General features: G+C 58.3%; 1 protein-coding gene across 2 annotated transcripts in view; it reads left to right on the forward strand.

Moving 5' to 3' along the window:
* The window catches only part of MGLL (monoglyceride lipase), a 102,373-nt gene extending 83,013 nt beyond the window's left edge, over positions 1 to 19,360 (forward strand). The window contains exons 6-8 of one of the 2 annotated variants that reach the window (XM_024763436.1): positions 4,459 to 4,548; positions 16,384 to 16,599; positions 18,588 to 18,842. In XM_024763436.1, coding sequence (XP_024619204.1) covers positions 4,459 to 4,548; positions 16,384 to 16,599; positions 18,588 to 18,713 — 432 coding nt within the window. In that variant the 3' untranslated portion in view covers positions 18,714 to 18,842. Of the gene's footprint in view, positions 1 to 4,458; positions 4,549 to 16,383; positions 16,600 to 18,587 lie in introns of both variants that reach the window. The other variant, XM_024763435.1, reaches the window with a different exon arrangement.
* Positions 19,361 to 19,366: the final 6 nt, after the last annotated feature.

Genomic DNA, 19,366 nt, shown 5'->3' on the forward strand with positions numbered 1-19,366 from the left:
ACGCCAACCAGGGCACCTGGCCAGGTGGGGCTTGAGTGGCCGCTGTATACCCAGCACTCATGCCAGACACGTACCATCTTATTTCCCCTCCGTCACCAGCCCGTTCCCGTTTACAGACGAGGAAACGAGGCTGATTGTCTCGCTGAAGGTCAGCGTGAGCTCTGGCTCAGGCGGCAGGCGTGGCAGGGTGTTCCCTTCCCCCCAGACTGCCCTGGATCAACTCTAGCCCACTTCCCCTCTGAATGTCACTCTTCTGCTTCCGGAGTCCGGAAGGCCCTGGAGAAGGGGGTGGAGAAGGGACACGGAAGGGGTCTGGGGAGTGGCCACTCATTCAAACTTCAGGTAAAATTAGACTCAGGAGTCAGGGCTTAGCTAGGTCATAAACTGGCCCCTGAATCTGGCAACAGTGATGCACCAGGCGTGTTGTTACCTCTGTAAGGCGTGCGGGCTTCCTGTCGTCTGCCGGGAGGTGCACTCTGCCCCACCCCAGAAACTCTGGGCTGTGCCCCGGCCATGCGCCCCTGCGCCCACGGAGGCCTGCACTTCTGGCCTCCTGTGCGTGGGTCAGCCTGTTGAGCTGCTGTATAAAAGTGAGTGTAATTACTTCCCTCGTGTCAAGTCTTTCAGTGGCAGAAGCTTAAAAATGATCTGCGGGAGCCATTAAAACCTTTTGGATCAATAGAGACATTTGTGCAAGTCACTAGCACTTAAAGCGATGGGGCTGCAGTTAACCCAGGGGCGCCCCAAGGGCAGGCCAAGGACACGTGACCGTCCGCTCGCTTGCTTGTCAGGGGTGGACCTCACTTCCCGGAGAGTCATCCTCTTTTGTCACTGAGGTAGTTTGGGGCTCCAGCTGTCACCTGGTTCCGCAGGTCACCTCCTTCCTGGGGTCCCCACTCTGAATGACATCAGCGTTTGCTCAGTCGACCAAGGAGTGTTGGTGGAGCTTCTCCTTGGGGCCGGAAACCAGAGGGCAGTTAGGGACGAGCTCTGGAGGAATTAGGTGTCACGCAGCCTCTTAGCAGCCCATCAAACTTCGTTTCATTTTCTCCATTTTAGAAATGGAGACACTGAGGATCGTAGACCTTCTCCGGGATTCAGAACCACAGTTCGAATCCCACTTTGCCCAGCTCTGAGTCTCCAGGACCGGTTCCCCCACTTCATTACCTTCCCTTTCCAGGGCTGGGGTCCAGTGACTGTGTGTAAGTCGTCATGGGTCTCGGCCCCCAAATTGTCCTCAGGCGATATGCCCTGGGGCCCCCGTTGAGTCGGGGTCACTGGGACCTGTGTGGTGGCACAGACCTGACTTAGCCTGTTGGAGTCACGATGAGGGTGGGGTCTCTCCTCCAGGGGGCCCGGCAGGGTTCGCCCCTCTCCTGAGCTGGATCTGGGGCTCTCTCCAACGCCCCTGCAGGGTTGTCCGAAGAGTTCAGAACGCTTGCTCAGAATGGCATCAAGATCCACAGTGTCTTGCATCCCACTCCCTTTTTGGGTAAGCCACTGCCCCTCACTCTTCTTCCCGTGGACACAGGTGCGGGGCTCTCGCGGGGAGATGATGGCAGGAAGCAGCAGCAACCTGGACAAGTTGCTCTTTCGGGCGTGGGGTCTGCTGGGCTCCCTCCGATCCCCCTGCCTCCTCACCACGTGCCCTCAGCCCCCCTCCTGAACCTCATCTTCCTTGATCCACCACTCCCGCTACTCCGTTTCCTAACGGAGAAGCTAATGAAATAGACCAACCCTAAAAGAGCAGCAGGGAAAGTGAGTGTGTCGAGCAACCGTTCAGAGCATCCTTCCCCGCGTGCCGCCTCTTTTCCTTCTCTGGTGTTTGCGGGGAAAAGGCTAAGAAACACCTGATTGTTTTAGCTGTGACATTATTGCCATCAAAGGTTTGTCTCTACCCAGTTGAGTCTTGTTGGAAATGTGGCCAGAATTTACTCTGCTGGTTTAGAAGAAGAGCTGAGGGTCAGGGTGGTGCAAAGATGTCTCACTGTGACTCCTTTGAAAGAGAGGCTTACACATTAGGTGTGTCCGTGTCCCTGGTCCTACGCTGTGGGGGTCGGGGACACTGCACCACCTGGGCCACAGCTCAGAGCAGGTCAGGCAGAACCTCGTAGGGTGGTGCTTCTCTGACTCAGGCTACCTGCCCCTCCACCTTCAGGGCACACACGAACGCCGGGGGTCCCGTGAAAATGCAGAGCCTGATGCCTGGCAGCTGCCGGTGCTGCTGGTCTGAGGACCACACGTAGAGCAGGGGTCATGGAACATCAGGAAGGGACAGGGCCTGACGGGGGCCACGCCCGCTGCCAGTACACCAGCGGGGTTCAAAACCAAGCGCCGTCTTCTGTGGAGACCAGGGGCTCAGGGCCATAGGCTGTCGGAGCTGCAGCAGGAGAGGCCCCGCCGGAACTCGGCGATTGTACCGGGACAGGAAGGTGAGGGGGCAGCCGAACTGCTGTGCATTATCTGGTGCCTCCAGGGACCGGACCCTTGCACTGTTCTTTTCGTAAAGCAAATGCTTGTCCAGAAACGGCTCTCTTCCTCTTTGTTTCCCGTGAGGCTCTTGAAGCTTCCCATGGCTGTGCAGAGTTCCTGTTAGTGATGCAGAGAAGACTACATGCTCAGGGACGGAGGCCAGGGCAGGTTTCCCTGTGGCCCTCTCCTAGAGGCAGCGTCTCCCCTGGCTGCCTCGTGCCCACACCCACCCCGGGAAACTAGAATGAGGACGGCATGAGTCTCAGCCCGCCTGGCCTGATCCTCGTGGAGCCTGAGCTGTCAGTGTCTCTTCCTGGGGTAGAGGCCTTGGCACTTTGGGGTGTGAATGTTTGGGTTGAGAGGTGCCCATGGTGGGAGCAGAGACCACAAGGGTGAAGGTGAGTCTGACCCTCCATGAACAGCTGGCAGCGTGCCCGTGTCCACGCAGAAACGGTGCCCGGCTTGGACAGTGGAGTGGACCCTGTACAGTCTCTGCCTTCACGCCTGCCACGGGGCAGGTGCCCAGGCGGTGTGTCCCTGGGCCTTTTCCTGCTGTCGGCTATCTGATCGGGGAGTGGGTAGGAAGCTACTTGCCGAGAAAGAGCCGTGTCCTTGAGGAGTCCGTGCTGGACGAGGCAGGCAGACGGGCCAAAGTGGGCAGCAGGGTCTGGTTGCATCACACACGGCCTCCCCAGACTCCTGGGCCTGGCAGGGTCACACGTGGAGTTAGCTGAGAGGCTCCGTGTCCTTCAGGAGGCCGTGGCAGGGCATCAAGGACAGCGGAAAGTCTAGGATCAGTTTTACAAGCTTTGGGATCCACGTCGTTTTCCCTAATAACGTTGCCCTTGGGCCACTGTTGCTGGAAGGGAGAGGGCAGCTGCATCCCAGGCCCCTGCCCACTTCCAGCTGGCCGTGTGCAGTGGCACTGAGCCTCTGTGTAACAGACAGTGTCCTTGTCTGTTACACGAGGGTAAACCCTCACCTCACAGCATTTGCGTCAAGATTAAAAGACTGGGCGCCTGGGACCGTGCCCAGCACACCCAGGGGTTGTCACTGAGTGGATGTGTGTGCCCTCCCGGGATGCAGGGTGCCAAGAGGCAGCACCTGTCAGCTCTGTGACACACGCCCTCCGCGCAGACCGAGGAGTCACTGCTCGCCACCTTCCGTGCAATTCTAATTTCAGCGTTTCTCAGCTCGCTTTTGAAATAGCATCTCTCATCCCCGGGTGTCTGCACAGCCCAGAAACGGGAACAGCCCCCCTCTGCAGGCAGACGTGTGAGATCCAGGTTCACGCTTTTCCTGGGTAAACACCAGATCCAGCAGGAGGGGGTGGGAAGGCCTGGACCTGAGCCAGGACCATATTCAAGGAGCACGCGTTGAGCACCTCCCGTGTGCCGGTGCCTTCGCTCACAGTGGTCCCGTGGGGAGCTAAGGGGACAGGCTCAGTGATGTGCAGCTCCATCCACACACCTGGGGCCACACGACCAGCAGTCAGATCGGTGTCTCCCTCGGCGCCGTGTCTAATCAGCCCAGTGACTGTTTGTGCCCCAAGACAGTCAGCAGGCGCTTCCGGATCAGAGCGTGTCCTGCCTCATCTCGGGTGACCGGGTGCGTCTGCTCCTGCCGTGTTTCTTAAGGTCCTCTGAGAGGTGCTTGTGCGCAAGCACTCGGCTAGGAGGTCCTGCACATCATTCAAGATCATGACCCGTGAGGGATCTAGGGAGGGTAACTGCACAGAATCAGGGTCAGCAAAAAACACATGTGGTGTCCCGCCGTCACCACACGGCCTCCCCTCGCCCGGCTCGCCCACAGTGGCCCAGAGCCAGACCAGTGAGGCCGTCTGGTCGGAGAGAGGAGGGTCCTTGGGTGCCCAGCCCGGGACCAGGCCTGGCTGAGGTCCAGTCTGGGTGTCCCTCTCCTGAGCTGGCCCCGAGGGCAGCCGGGTGGGGGTCCCACTGCGCTCACCCTGGCTTCCCTCCCACCTAGGTCCTGGCTGTGAAAGTCCTCAACCTTGTCCTGCCGAACGTGTCCCTGGGCCGGATCGACAGCAGCACACTCTCACGGAATAAGACAGAGGTGAGTCTTTCTGGAGACCTGGGGCAGCCGGGGCTGGTGGGGTGGGAAGGCGCCAGCCCCGGGGGGGAAATGCAGGTTTTAGCTCTGCCTCGGCCGTTTACCACCATTCAGCCGAGGCTCTGTGCGAGGTGACGGGGACTTGAAGACGTGTGAGATGCTGTCTGGCTTCAGGATTGGGTGGGAAGGAGTGGGTGGCGGTGCTGCCTGAGCTGTACCCACGTGTGCAGAGGAGCTGACCAGATGAAACTCTGTGTGTATCAGCCAGGTCTCTTTTGGTTGTAAGTGACAGAAACCCAACTCAAAGTGATTTGAGCAAAAGAGGGATTTATTGGTGAGTGTAACTAAAGGCTTCAGGCATGGCTGGGTCCAGGGGCGCAGAGTCTTGTTCACCATCTCTCTTCCCACCTCTCATATCCCCTGGTTTGGCCTCATTCCCAACCAAATTCTCCCCAAGTGGAGGCAAAGCTGACCACCAGCAGCTTTACATGAGCAACTGCGGTGGAAAGGCAGCACCTCTTCCTAACAGAAGTCTCAGGGCTGGTTCTTACTGGCTGACAGTCTGGGTTATTGGTCCAGGAAAGCAGACGGCATCAGTCCTACCCAACCTCATGGCCTGAGAGCGGAGAAGGGCAGTTCTGTTGGGGGGCGGGGTGGATAGGATCGAGGATGGAAGAATGGATTCAGGCCAGGCCACATGTCCACTGGGTTGGGAGCTGGAGGGGGATCAGAGGAAGGGGGTTCGTGGCAGAGGGAACAGCACGGGTGAAGATCTCGGCATGAAGAGCCTATTTGCAGAACAGCCGGTAGTTTGCTCCGGCCACAGTGTAGAGGTGAGTGGCAAGGGGTAAACTGAGGGCAGGTCAGCAGGCACCGCTGTGCCAGGGGTGGGCTACTGCCCTCAAGCAGAGCTCGCGGCCCTCTGTAGAAGCAAGACCAGCCCAGGAGGTGTAGCGTGCAGGGGGAGGCGGCCTCAGGGGAGCTACGCTGGGGGGTGTGCGGTGTCACCGTCACCCCCTCTGGGACCAGACCCCAGGGTTCGGCATGAACGACGGCGCACCTTGACGCCAGGTCCGTGCAGAGACCGGGGTTGGTCTGTGAAGGCGCTGCTCAGCGAACCAAGCCCCTCCCCTCACCCCCTGCCTGTGACGGGGCCCTTACGCTCCGTGCCGGGCTTCTGTCATGTGCTCACCCATGCACAGCTCCCGTATCGCGGGGGAGCGGGCTGAGGCTCGCCCACACGCAGGCACGTGCCTGGGGTGACCCGCTGATGGGACTAGCCTCAGAGCTTAGTCAGTGGGTCCCCAGCCCGCTCTGTCTGGGGGGCAACAACCCAGGGGACAGGCGGCCCCCTGGGCGCCTGGAAGGGATGGTCCTCGGGGTTGAGCACATCACTGTGCTGCTCTCCTGCCTCAGCTCCCGCTTGTGTCAGGAGTTTGAGACCAGGGAGTTGCTGGCTGCCCACGGGCCCTGCAAAGTGGAGCGGGTGCCCGGCCCCCCAGTGGCCTCCCCCGCTTCCTTGGGGCTTGAGCGGTCGGACGCTGGCTTCGTTCTAAAATATGGCCTCCTGGCCCTTTGAGCCGCTCAGAGAGCAGGCAACTAAACGGGGATCGTGCCTAACGTGTAGGAAGGGACATTCCCGACCAGGGGTCAAAACCCAGGCCTCCGAGGGCCGGCTGTTTGTGAATCTGGCTTGTGTGGGCCCTGTGCGGGGAGCCTGAGGTGGGCCAGTCCGCCCAGTCGTCCACATTCCATTTGAATTTTAATTTAATCTATTTTTTAAAATATTTATTTATTTGGCTGTGCCGGGTCTTAGTTGCGGCACGCAGGATCTTTAGTTGCGGCATCCGGGATCTAGTTCCCTGACCGGGGATCGAACCCGTGCCCCCCGCCCCCTGCATTGGGAGCGCAGAGTCTTAGCCACTGGACCGCCGGGGAAGTCCCCAATCTAATTTTAAAAGCAGTAAGTCCCAAACCTATGTCCTGGGGCCAAATTTGACCCACCAGGGTCAAGAATATTTGAGTAAGGGAAGAAGATTTTCATTCCAAAAGGCAGATCTGTGTGGTGAGAAGGCAGTGTTAGGACCCAGAAAGACCGAAGCCAGTCATGACATGAGTGAGATCAATATTAACCCCATTTCCGAGGTGAGGAAACCGAAGCTCGGAGGTTACGTAATTTGTCCGAGGTTACACAGCCAGTCAGGGGCAGAGCTGGGACCCGAAGCCTTTGATTCAAAGGTCTCCACTCGGATGCCTCCTCCCAGCTAGTACATACAAGCGTGAAGCTCTCTCTCCTGCTTTGTAATTACTGGTCCACACGGCCCGCGGCTGGAGACCATCGCTCTGTGTGCAGGATCGCTTGTGAGGGGAGTCGTGTGGGCAGGGCCTCCTCCACCTGCTGCGGCCAAATAATGGCTCTGGCTCAAACGTGCAATTTCCAGAAAAACCACTGATCTGTGTGGCAGCTGTGCTGGGACAGCAGTGGGCTGGGGGTGGGACCTCCCTTTGAGAGGACACATCGAGGTGCAAATCCCAATTGTTTATCTCACCACCTGAAACTACGCGGGCAAAAGGGAAGGAAAGAAAGGTAATGAGATGATTCCGAGCCCTCACTGTTTGAAAGTAGCAAATTTCAGAGCTTTTATCTCCATTTTGAAATAATGGAAATTTCACTGAAGGCCTTATGAAAACAGCAGAGTCTGGGCGAATACCCAGCATGCAGCCATCCCTTGTGCGCTCATCCCCGCCCCCGTCCGTGGTGGCACACCGGCCTGTATCAGGTTTCTGACGGGTCGGGTAAGCGGGGTGATTCTTCAGAAGCACTCATGAATTTCCCTGCTGGGAAGACTCGGAGGGTGGACTCGGGCTGGAATAAATAGGAAGCAGGAGCTTCCAGTCCTTGGCATGGAGAATGAGCCCCTCTCCTGCCTTCTCTCTGAATCGCCCTTTCAACATTCTGCTGAGCGTTAAAAATAGCAATGCCGAGGGGGAAAATGTGTTCAGAAGAGGCACCTCCCAGATCCAACACCGGGTGTCTTAAGGCCCACTTTAGCCGAGACATTTCCCCTGGAGTCCTGCAGCTATAAAAGCCTCAGGAGGAAAAGAACCATTTGCTTCACAAGCTTACTGAAGTGGGACCTGGGGGAAGGGGCTGCAGGCTGGGATGCGGGGGGCCTGGTGGGCTCCCGGGGGCATTCGGAAGTCGGCTGTGTCTCTGGGGAAGCAGGACGTTTGTTTGGGGCTTGCTGTGGCAGCCAGGACTGCCAGCATGACACCCCCACTTCACAGAAGCGAGCCCTCAGACGCACAGGCTACCGGCACGTAGGAGTAAAGGCAGAAATGCCTGGCGTTGGCTCAGCACCACCCAGTGCACTGTGTCACGCCCCTCCGTCTCCCCGTCCACAGCTCCGGGAAGTCAGTCTTAACATCAGTATTTGCATTTGTGGAAACTTAGGCCCAGAGAGGGCAAGTCACTTATCCAGGGACACACAGCTACTAAGTAAGGATTTGAGCCTCGGTCTCTCGTGTCCGAGCCTTAGTTCTGAAGTGCTCCTGGAACTGAAGTCCTGGGAACAGGCAAGTGGCCGCTCGGCCTTTGTCGTGTTTGTCTGCACAGTTAGAGTCCCCAGTCAGCATACTGGCGTACTGTACTGACATACTAATCATTCCACCCTCAACCGCGGGTTTTCGGAATGTGATGAGTCCCTCCCACTCTGAAAAGCCTTGAATGTTCTAAATAGTTCTCCGGCCAAGGCCACCGGAGGGGGAGGTGTGAGGGGGAGATGCTGAGGAGCTCCTGACGCCCCCTGCACACCATCGATGACCCTCCGACCGCTCACAGACAGGTACCCTGCTTCCCTTCCAGGCCCCATCCCCTGGCCCTGTGTCCAGGTCTTCTGCTGGGAACGTCCACTGTTTATATATTGGGGCAGTTTGTCTTCTAGAACCGAGTCTCTGTTCTCTGTAACTATGCTGGGACGCCCTCCAAGCGTCTCCTGGCTGGTTTACATTCGTGCCTGCTGGCCATATGGTGAGTTCCGGGCACCCAGGGAGCTGAGAAGGGGCCAGCTCTGCTCCCTTTCATTTCTGTGGTGGGTTCCGCTCCAGACCCCCACCCAGTACTTGCGGTGTGCCTGCCTCAGGGGTCAGGCCACTGTTGCCCTGTTGCCTGCGTGTCTTCTGCCCACACGGCTGGGAGGCCACCTACCCGTGGCCCTGGGAAGCTCCTGCCAGCTCTGGGAAGGTTCGGCCATGCCGAGGCGTTTGACTCATCGTAACCAAGGCTAAAGATAGGCTGAGCCTCCCATGCTGCCCCCAGGACACAGCCTCCCACGAGCCCCTCTGAGAGCCGGTTATTACTTTCCAGTATAACCTGCTTGCTTAGCTGATCTTATTCTGTGACTCGCTATCATTCATGGCTCGTATCGCCATAGAAGACTGGTCTATTTCGGGCAGCTGATAATTTACTGATGACTTAAAAAAAAAAAAGGAGCCATGGGAACATCTCTTGGCGTGGGCCTCCGTGTGGGGTGGTCGGCGAGGGAGCGTGTGAGCGGGCCTAGCTCGGGCCGGTGACCTGCATAGGGTCCGTTGATCTACCCCTGCCTCCCAGCCTTCCTTCCCCCGGGACTCTGGCAGAAACGGCTCCGAGCTCGAGAGGGGCGGGTCCCTGAGGTCAGCAGCTGTAATGGCAGCAGAAAAGCCAGGGCCTCTGTGGAGAGCCTGTCAGGGGCAGTTCCAGCTGCCAGCCAGGCCCCAGACAAAACGAGGCACCCCCTGCCCTGCCTCTCTCCCAGGTACCTTCACGGGTCCAGCAAGAAAGCAGCTGCAGGCCGGGCAGGGCTCACCTACCACAGTCTCAGAGGTACCACCAGTGACCTCGCAGCAGGCCGGGAGATGAGGGTTGGAGGCCCGTTTATGTGTGGATAGGATGCCACTGACTTGCCAAGGCTTGGGATACTGGCCAAGCCCGATATGAGCCCCAGACAGTGCAGTCTGACCACGGGGGTCTCCTGCCCCAAACCTGCCCAGGGGATGCGTGGCTTCTCCTGACAAGGGGATAAAAATGACATGAAAGCCGAGACTGTGGGGAGGAGAGGTTAACTTCCATAATTCAGGTTGGAGCTTGCCCTCCAATTTTATTGTGGAAAATTTCAAATCTACAGAAAGGTCGACGTAGTAGTATAGCATACACCTGTGTACTCCCCCCATAATTCACCAATTGGAAGTACTCTGCCGTACTTTCTTTATCTGTGCTTAAAGATGGAATATCAATGTGGACGTATATTTTAAATATGTTGCGATTTATTGTGCTAAAATACACAGAGTGTGAAAGTTGCCATCTTAGCCAGTTTTCCGGGTACACTTCAGTGGGGTTAGACACATCCACGTTGTTCACCCGTCAGCACCGTCATCTTCAGAACTTTCTCATCTTCCCAAACTGAAGCTCCTCCCCCCAGCCCCCCAGCCCCTCCCCGCCGTGAAGCTGACTCCTCGAGGGGCCTCAGTGTTCGTCCTTTCATGACCAGCATATGTCCCTGAGCATCGTGTCCTCAGGGTTCATCCATGTGGTAGCAGGTGTCAGAATCTCCTTCCTTTTTAAGGCTGAACAATATTCCATGGTCTGTATAGACCATGTTTTGTTAATTCATTCATCCTCAGTGGACACTGGGTTGCTTCCGCTTCTCGGCTCTTGTGAATAACACTGCCGTGAACATGGGTGCGCGAGTATCTTTTCAAAACCCTGCTTTCGATTCTTTTGGGTTTATACTTAGAAGAGGGGTTGCCAGGTCGTTTTGATATGCATTTCCCTAATGATTAGTGATATTGAGCATCTTCTCACATGCTTTATTGGCCATTTGTATTGATATATCTTCTTTGGAGAAATGTCTATTCAAGTACTTTGTCCATTTTTTAATCAGGTTTGCTGTTGTTGAGTTGTAGGAGTTCTTTATATAGTCTGGATAATAACCCCTTATCCAGGTACATTGTTCGTAAATGTTTTCTCCCATTCTGTGATAGTGTTCTTTGATGAACAGAAGGTTTTCATTTTAAGGTAGTCCAGTTTATCTATTTTTTTCTTTTGTTGCCTGTGCTTTTGGTGTCATATTCAAGAAATTATTGCCAAATCCAATGCCATAAAGTAGATGCATTGTTTTGGCTGAAACTTTTTTTTATGTTTGTTTGTTTGTTTATCGATTTTGGCTTCGCCGGGTCTTAGTGGCAGTACGCGGGATCTTCGTTGCGGCATGCAGGCTTCTTAGTTGTGGCATGTGAACTCTTAGTTGAGGCATGCATGCGGGATCTAGTTCCCCGACCGGGGATTGAACCCAGGCCCCCTGCATCGGGAGCGCGGAGTCTTACCCACTGGACCACCAGGGAAGTCCCCTGAAACTTTTGAAAGGAAATAAGTTGCAGACCCCGTGGTCGTACTTCAACACGTGCTGCCCAAGAGGAAGGACCCAGAATAAGGACGTTCATGCACAAGCCCTTCTGTCATCACACTTTGGGAAAGTAACAGTAATTCCCTGTCATCATCATTCCTTTCATTACCTCTCACCATCTGGTCCATGTTCTGATTTCCTCAGTTGTGACCAACTTTTGATTCCAAGACATGAGACCACGCGATCTTGCTGTTTTGTGACCAGCAGTTGTGAACATGGTCCTGCAAGACCCCAGTGATTCTTTCTTGTTTCTCTTATTATTTATTCTATCCCTGGGCCTGTGAAAAGGTGGCTGTGGCCCGTGTGATTGGGTGCAGAGCGTGGGTCTGCTTTTTCCCTTCCCTCGGTGACCACTCAGGACCTGTGTCTGGTTCCAGGGTCACACCGCAGGGACCACCACTCCTAAGGCACAAGCAAGGTGACCCTCTGCATCACTTCTGGTTCCAGTGCCCTGTGGTGGGTTTGTGCAAACCGCTTACACCCACCTGCCCAGGGCCTGACCTGCCGGCCCACCTCAGGGCTCGAAAAGCAGGTACGAGGGTGAACAGGAGTTCAAGCTTTAGTAGCAAAAAGCACTTCTCGGGAAAAGATGTTCGGTGATTCACACGCCCTTGATCCGTGGCAGTGTATACATGTAGGCTAATCCCTATTAGTCCTCTTTCTGTCCAAAGTGGAATTGCAGGTCCTTACTTCTGGCGGCTCTCCTCTGGTCTGGCTCAGGAATTTCAGTCCCCCAGGGCGGGGCGCCTGCTCCGGGGTTGGGGTCATAGCGGGAACTTGGGCCTCGGTAAACAGGGCTTGCTTCAGTCGGCCGTGCTGGGGAGACTCTGTGGAATCAGGCAGGACCCTTATGTCCCCTCCCCACCCTGCAGGCGGCACGTCAGGTCAACAGACACTGTGTCATTTGCTCTTCGGACCCAGGCCCCGTGTTCGGGGTCACATCGTGGGTCTGTTAACAGCGGACAAAGAGGCAGGGTGGTCGGGGGGAAGCTTGAGCTTTCCAACAAAAAGTCCGGAGGCAAGGCCTAGGAGAGGTTTTCTCTTGTCCAGCTCGCTCTGCAGCAGTCCTGCCGTTCAAGACCAAGGCGGGGGCGAAGACATGGCCTCTGCAAAGACCTGCCAGTTCATCTTCGGGTTCCCACAGGTTTCTGGCTCCAGAGAACTCTTGGGTAGAGTTGCCCTGCTCTCTCCAGTATGCTGGGGAAGGCTATCTGATTTCCCTGGGGTGAAAATGGGTGGATTAAGAGAGATGGAAACATCGGAGGAAGGAGATAGGAATCCCAGGTGGCCCTGAAGCAGGTGGAAGATGAGGTTTCCGTAGGCAGAGGGAGGGGATGGGCCGGAAGGAGGGTCAGGAAGACCAGCTGCAGACATGTCTGTAGGTGCCTGGGAGGGAACGCAGGAGGTTGAGCCTGCTGGGCTGGGCCTCTCTGGGAAGTGTGAAATCACGTGGGCAGGACACTCACCTGTGCTCAGAGGCCCCCAGCCCGTGGCAGTCCGTGAGGGTGGCAGCACACTACAGCACTCACCGGGGACGTACCCGTCTCTCTCCTGGGGCGTGCTGGTTCCCTGCAACTCCACGCCCCCTGGCCGCTTGAGCCCACAGGACTCACCTTGACTTCCCCCTGTCTAAACACGTAGCGCAGCGTGGTGAGAGGTTGGGAATGCTGATGGTGGGGCCCGACTGCCTCGTTCTCATCCTGGCTCTGTCCCTTACTTGCTGTGTGACGTTGGGTGAGTCACCCAGCCTTTCTGAGCCTCAGTCTCCTCATGTGTAAAATGGATAATAATGACAGTCTCTGTGTAGGGGTCCTGCAGAGACTTGAGGAGCAAGTACATGTAAAGCACTCAGCACAGCACCTGGCACAGAGGTGAGGGCTCAGGGCTAGTTATTTCTAATACTGTTCCAACTAAAAATCTAATTTTGAGTCTATCCCAGAACAGCTTTTCAAAAAAGAGGTCAAGAGATCTGACTGGGTGGGGGTGGGGGGTGATTCCTGGAATTTGCTCAACCAGAAGTTTAAGATCGCTCCCACCTGTGGGTTGCTTCCTGTGCTTCAGGGCGAAGCTTTTTCAAAAGGCAGGCCCAGGCTTCCCTGGTGGCGCAGTGGTTCCCTGGGCCCGTGAGCCATGGCCGCTGGGCCTGCGTCCGGAGCCTGTGCTCTGCGCCGGGAGAGGCCACAACAGTGAGAGGCCCACGTACCGCAGGAAAAAAAAAAAAAAGGCAGGCGCCCCAGTTGGCTTGTTCCCAGCTGTCAAGTCAACCTTGCTGAGAGCCCTCAGACCCCCCCGACAGGGAAGGTGCCGGAAGAGGCTGGGGCTCGGAAGAGGACCCTTCCTCGATGGGCAACCCAGGCCGAGGAGTGTGGCGTCCCACCTCGCTGCCCCGCGCTGGGGTCGGGCAGCCGCACGGCATTAGCCTCGCTGTGGGCGCACATCCCATCCAGATGCCCGGCGTCCTCCGGGGCATGACCACCGTCACCCCCATTTCACAGATCAGCAAACTGCATCCCAGAGAGAAGAGCCTTGCCCACGTCACACAGCTGGGAAACGTCAGGGCTGGGTGGTCTTCCTCACAGGGTTTACCCCAAGAGAAAAGACGTCATGTCTCAGCCGGTGGACACACCCCCAGAGGTTGGTCACCTGGAGCAAAGATGCCCTGGCTTGGACCTGGGTCCACAGCCTCCAGCTGATGTCTTCGCGGCTGTGCTCCAGAAATGGGGGCTAGGGGGGCAAGAGAGATCGCCAGAGACCGAGTCCTTGTTGTGCTTTTCACTATACTTGTGCTTTGAGACCTCTGATTCACGTGCAGTTGTGAGAAATAACTCAGAGGAGCTGTGTGCCTTGCCCAGTTTGTCCCAGAGCTGACATCTTGCAAAACCACAGGGTTATGGCGACCAGGATACCCTCGGGGGTGAGTCAGGCCGTCCCCACAAAGACCCCATGTTGCCATTTTGTAGCCCCACGCCCTCAAGCCTGACCACCACTCGTCTGGTCTACATTTCTCTGATTTGTCCTTTTCTTTCTTTATTTTTTTTGCGGTACGCGGGCCTCTCACTGCTGTGGCCTCTCCCGTTGCGGAGCAACAGGCTCTGGACGCGCAGGCTCAGCGGCCATGGCTCACGGGTCCAGCCGCTCTGCGGCATGTGGGATCTTCCCGGACCGGGGCACGAACCCGTGTCCCCTGCGTCGGCAGGCGGACTCTCAACCACTGCACCACCAGGGAAGCCCTGTCCTTTTTTTAAAATATAAATTTATTTATTTATTTTTGGCTGCGTTGGGTCTTTGTTGCTGCGCGCGGGCTTTCTCTAGTTGTGGCAAGTGGGGGCTACTCTTTGTTGTGGTGTGCATGGGCTTCTCATTGCAGTGGCTTCTCTTGTTGCGCAGTATGGGCTCTAGGCGCGCGGGCTTCAGTAGTTGTGGCACACAGGCTCAGTAGTTGTGGCTCGAGGGCTCTAGAGCGCAGGCTCAGTAGTTGTGGCGAGCGAGGTTGGTTGCTCCGCGGCACGTGGGATCCTCCCAGACCAGGGCTCGAACCCGTGTCCCCTGCACTGGCAGGCGGATTCTTAACCACTGCACCCCCAGGGAAGCCCCGGGTTTGTCCTTTTAAGAATGTCGTGGAGATGGAATCCCACAGTAAGTGATCTTCGGCACCGACTGTTCGGTCTTTGGTTTTGAATGGCCTCAGGCTGCTGACGGGTGCTCCGGGCCTGGCTTGGGCTGGGAGGGAGAACGCTGTCCGTCTCCTGCCTGGGGGACAGGACACGACCCTCCCCCACTAGGAGAACTTTTGGTGGATTTAGGTCTTAAGCCCTCGGAAGGCAAAGGCCCTGGGGTTGGGCGGGGCTGGTTACCTTAGGGGAGGGTTTGGGCTTCTGAGCCTGTTTCCCTGAGAGGAGGCGGTCCCTGCCCTGCCTTCCCGGCCGCCCCTCTGCCCCCCGTGCGGTGGTGGCTGGCACAGGGGCCTGCCCTTTCCCCGACACAGCTGGCGGCTCCTCCCAGGTCTAGAATGGACCATTGTGTACACAGCGCCTACGTGCTCCAGTCGTGGGAAAAGAGCCAAGAGTGGGAAGCCACCTGGGCCGTCAGAGCAGTTAACCCGGAGCTGACTCCCTGCGGGGCTTCATGGCCGTCAGCAGGGCAGGCGCCAGGCCGCTCAGGAAGGAGGTGACCTCGTGGGCCCTGGCCCTGGGCGTTCGTTCACCGGGACACCTGGCAGCCAGGGCTCTCTGGCCCCGCCGCCTCTTCCCGAGCAGCCCTCCTTGCAGACCCTGAAGGAGCCCCTGCCGCTTCCGTGTTCTCAGCCCCCAGACTGGTGGCCCGGCCCCGCGGGAGGCCCGCTGTCTCCGCTGCAGTTAGGGGCTCATTCATCTCGTGTGGCTTTTCCCAAGTGGTCTGGCTCGCCTGCTCCGGAAGACTCAGGGTGGTGGGGGCACCTGGGACAGCCTGTCCCTCTGCAAGTGGATCTGGGACCCTGGATGAGGCCCTGCCGGGGAGTTGTCACAGGGAGACGCGGCCCCCGCCCGAGAGTCAGATGGAGACACAGTGGACACTCAAGCCTCCTTGCGGGCAGCTGACCCTCTGTTCCCTCACCCCTCCTGACACCACACAGCTCTTGAAAGGAGAGGTGAGGGAAGAGGTGTCACGGCCCCGACCTGGTCCAGAGGGTTCTGTGGGCATGTGTCCCGTCTCAGCTCACAGCAAGCAGGCCACTCACTGTCCCCTTGGGGCAAGAGGCGTGAAGCCAGAAAGTCAAGGACGGGGCCCGGGTAGCCCCGCAAAGGGCATGGTCAGATCCCCAGCCGCAGGCGAGGCCGGTGTCAGAGGAGGTCCCGGCCGGCTGACGGCTGCGGAGGGCAGGCCCGGCCGCTGCGCACGTCCGGCAGAGGGGCAGCCACGTCCACAGGCGCAGGGGGACAGCAGACCTGCCTCTCGGGCTGGCAGGCAGCCTGCTGGAGCCATGTCCTGCAGCCCGCGGGGGTGTCCTGCCCAAGCCTTTCCCTGGCCTCGTTCCCGCACACGCAGCCCTGTGACCCGGCAGTCGTGGGTGCCCCTCACCCTCTTCAGCCAGGGGACACTGTGTCAGGACAGACAGACTTAGAGAAAACAGAATCCACTCAGACTGACACCAGACATCTTCTGAGCTGTTCCTGTGTGAACTCATCAGAGCGAACGTACGATGTCGCTCACCTGAAGAAAACCCACAGCTTGATACTGAGACCGTCCCAGGGCACAGGCGTGGGGGGGGGGTCACAGAGCAGGCTGGAAGCAGGGGCAGCGCGGCCAGACTGACCGGGGGTCCCCATCCCAGGCCCGCCACCGGGGTCGGCTCTTCAGAGCCAGAGCAGGAGGGACCGCGAGGACCTGACGGGCCCCTGTCTCTCTCCTCCCGCAGGTGGACATCTACAACACGGACCCCCTCATCTGCCGCGCAGGCCTGAAGGTGTGCTTCGGCACCCAGCTGCTCAACGCCGTGTCGAGGGTGGAGCGGGCGCTGCCCAAGCTGACCCTGCCCTTCCTGCTGCTGCAGGGCTCTGCCGACCGCCTGTGCGACAGCAGGGGCGCCTACCTGCTCATGGAGTCCGCCAAGAGCCAGGACAAGACGCTCAAGGTGAGCAGCTGCCCCACGTCCCCTTGGTTTAGGGCTGGCCTGGCCCCCGGGGAGGCACGTCCGCAGCTGGCCTCCGGGCAGAAAAGGTCGTCCTCCTCAGAGAGCGTTAGGCGTGTCACGCACGGCAGGATGGAAAATGCTGTTCCAGGTGGAGTAGTTCCCAGGTGTCTGGCTGAACCGGGAAGACCGCTGGCTGGAGGGTGGGGAGAGCAGGCGCACCGGCTGTGTCCCTGCCACGTGGCAGCGGGGCCTGAAGGTGGCTCTGCGTGCTCGGCTGGGCAGACCGCCACCCGAGGGCACACGCGCGAACTGACGTGTCCCTGGACAGTGCCGCCCCAGCTTGGGCACGGCCGAGTGGACGCCCCGGTCGAGGGCCACCTCCCGCTAGGTTATAGGGAACGCGGCAGCTCCCCGCAGGTGCCACACCTGCTGCATGGGTGCCGGGACTGGCGCTCGGCTCTCTGCCCCGCGCCCGCTGCACCGCTTGCCCCAGCACGCTGTGCTACAAAGGCTCTCACGTGTCTGCACTGTCCAGCGCCCCTCCGTCGCGGCTAAGAGTGGCAGCCCCTGGCCCAATACCCCTGCCAGAGGGAGGCCCGGATGAACCGCAGGAGGAAGGAGGGGAAGGGAAGCCGCTCCCATCACGGCGGGAGATGGTCCCAGCCGCAAGTCCCACATTGGCACACCCGAGAGAGAGTTGAAATTCAGAAAAAGAATTGAAATCAGGGTCTCGAAGAGATATTTCCACCTCATGTTCACGGCGGCCAAGAGGTGGAGGCAGCCCCGGTGCCCACTGAGGGGAGGTGGTCCGTCCAGGCAAGGGGGTGTTTTCCAGCCTCGAAAAGGGGGAAGTTCTGACGCCCGTTGCCACACGGATGAGCCTGGAGGAGGCTGTGCTCAGCGAAATGAGCCGGTCACAGAAGGCCAAATAGTGCGTGATTCCACGCACATGACATATGCAAAGTAGTCAAAGCTCATAGAAATAGAAAGTAGAGGGACTCCCCTGGCGGTCCAATGGTTAGGGCTCCGCACTTTCACTGCTGGGGCCCTGGGAACTAAGATCTCGCAAACCGAGTGGCGCAGCCAAAAAAAGAAAAAGGAAAGAAAGTAGGGTGGTGTTTCCAAGGGCTGGGAGGAGGGCGCTGTAACGGGGACAGGGTTCAGTTGTGGAGGATGAGAACATGGTACCGCGTGCAGAGATACTTAACACCACTGAGCCGTACACTCAGAAGTGGTTAAGATGGTAAATTTCATGTTATATGATGTGTGCTACAGTTCAAAGAAAAAAACAAACAGGCTTGGAGATAGCTGTTAGAAATCGCTGAAATGGCAAGTAGGCAGGTGGTTAGACACATGGAGAGCTCGGGGGGGTCTGGCTGGAGACACAGGTTCTGAGTCATCAGTGCACGGGTGGTTTTTACAGCCAGGGGCCTGGACGGGGCTCCTGGGGAGAGGCGGAAAGAGGCCCGACCCAGCCTCGGCCGCACCAGCCTGCAGCTCAGGAGGGTGGCGTGCGGCAGCCTTGACCCAGAGGCGGGAACAAGACCAGGAGGGTCGAGAGCTGTGGGAACCACGGAGGAAGGTGTTTCTAGAAGGTTCCCCTGGTCAGCTTTTGAATGATGCTGAGAAGCCAAGTCCTACGAGAGTGCAAGTGATCCCCGGCCACCGCTATGCGAGGGCCGTGGAGCTGGTGTCAGGACCACCGCCGTGGGCGGGTAGGAGTGAGGGTCAGCCGGGTCAGGCTGGGGTCCCACAGGGAGGAGAGGAGGCGCAGGTGGGGCAAGGCTGGAGGGGGAGTGGCGTGGAGAGGGGACAGTGGTTCAAGAAAGGATCTGAAGAACATGTTGGGACCTTTCCAGCTGTTTGCAGCACCACCTGCTGACCAGGCGTGGGTGTGTGGAGAGGGGGGTCCTCTCCATCCGCTGCCCGGCCGCCTTGCCCACACGTCACTCGCGGTAGCCGTGACTTCCTGTCTTTCCTAATTGCAGATTTATGAAGGTGCCTACCACATCCTCCACAAAGAGCTTCCTGAAGTGACCAACTCCGTCTTCCGTGAGATAAACACGTGGGTCTCTCAAAGGACAGCGGCGACAGGAACGGGGTCCCCGCCCTGAGTGCCCTGGCCAGCCGGGGAAGCAGGCAGAGGAAGGGCAGGAGCTGGCTTCTTAGATGTGGCTTGCCAACAAACAAACAAAAATCACAAATTGGAGGAATCCCTAGCACAATTTACTAAAAAAAAGAAAAAAGACAGTCTTGTCGCACATCAGGCCGTCCGCCACTGGATCTGCCTTAAGTGGTGGACACTTTATGCAAAAATAGGAGGTCACAGCACTTCCCAGAGAACGTGCTGGAAGGCCTTAGGCCGCAGAGCCCTGCCCCGCCTCTCCTGCTCCGCAGGGTCCCAGGACCCCCGCTGCAATAACTGGAGGGGTCCCCTCCCGCCACCCCGCGCCCCGCCCTCACTGCCTCGGCTGGGGCCCCCCTCTGGCCGCCGGATGCGGGGCGGCGTCCACTTCCCCGGCAGACTGGCGCCGCCGCGGCCCAGAACATGCCTGCACTTCCTCAGCACATGTCCCCCCGTGACCCGTGTCAGCTCCTTGTCCGCCAGGAGCCCGGGGTGGGCTGTGGGCAGGTGGGGCTTGGCCCAGAAGAGGCACCCTCGCCCCCTTCCCTCCGCGGGGCACGTCAGGGCGGCTGTTCGTCGCTGACTAGTGTTAACCTGGGGCTCAGAGGATGGTTGTGTTGGAGATGGAGGGGCTCGGGTGTA

Source organism: Neophocaena asiaeorientalis, unplaced genomic scaffold (assembly GCF_003031525.2).
Source record: "Neophocaena asiaeorientalis asiaeorientalis breed wild unplaced genomic scaffold, Neophocaena_asiaeorientalis_V1.1 scaffold433, whole genome shotgun sequence".
In the NCBI taxonomy this organism is placed as follows: domain Eukaryota; kingdom Metazoa; phylum Chordata; class Mammalia; order Artiodactyla; family Phocoenidae; genus Neophocaena; species Neophocaena asiaeorientalis.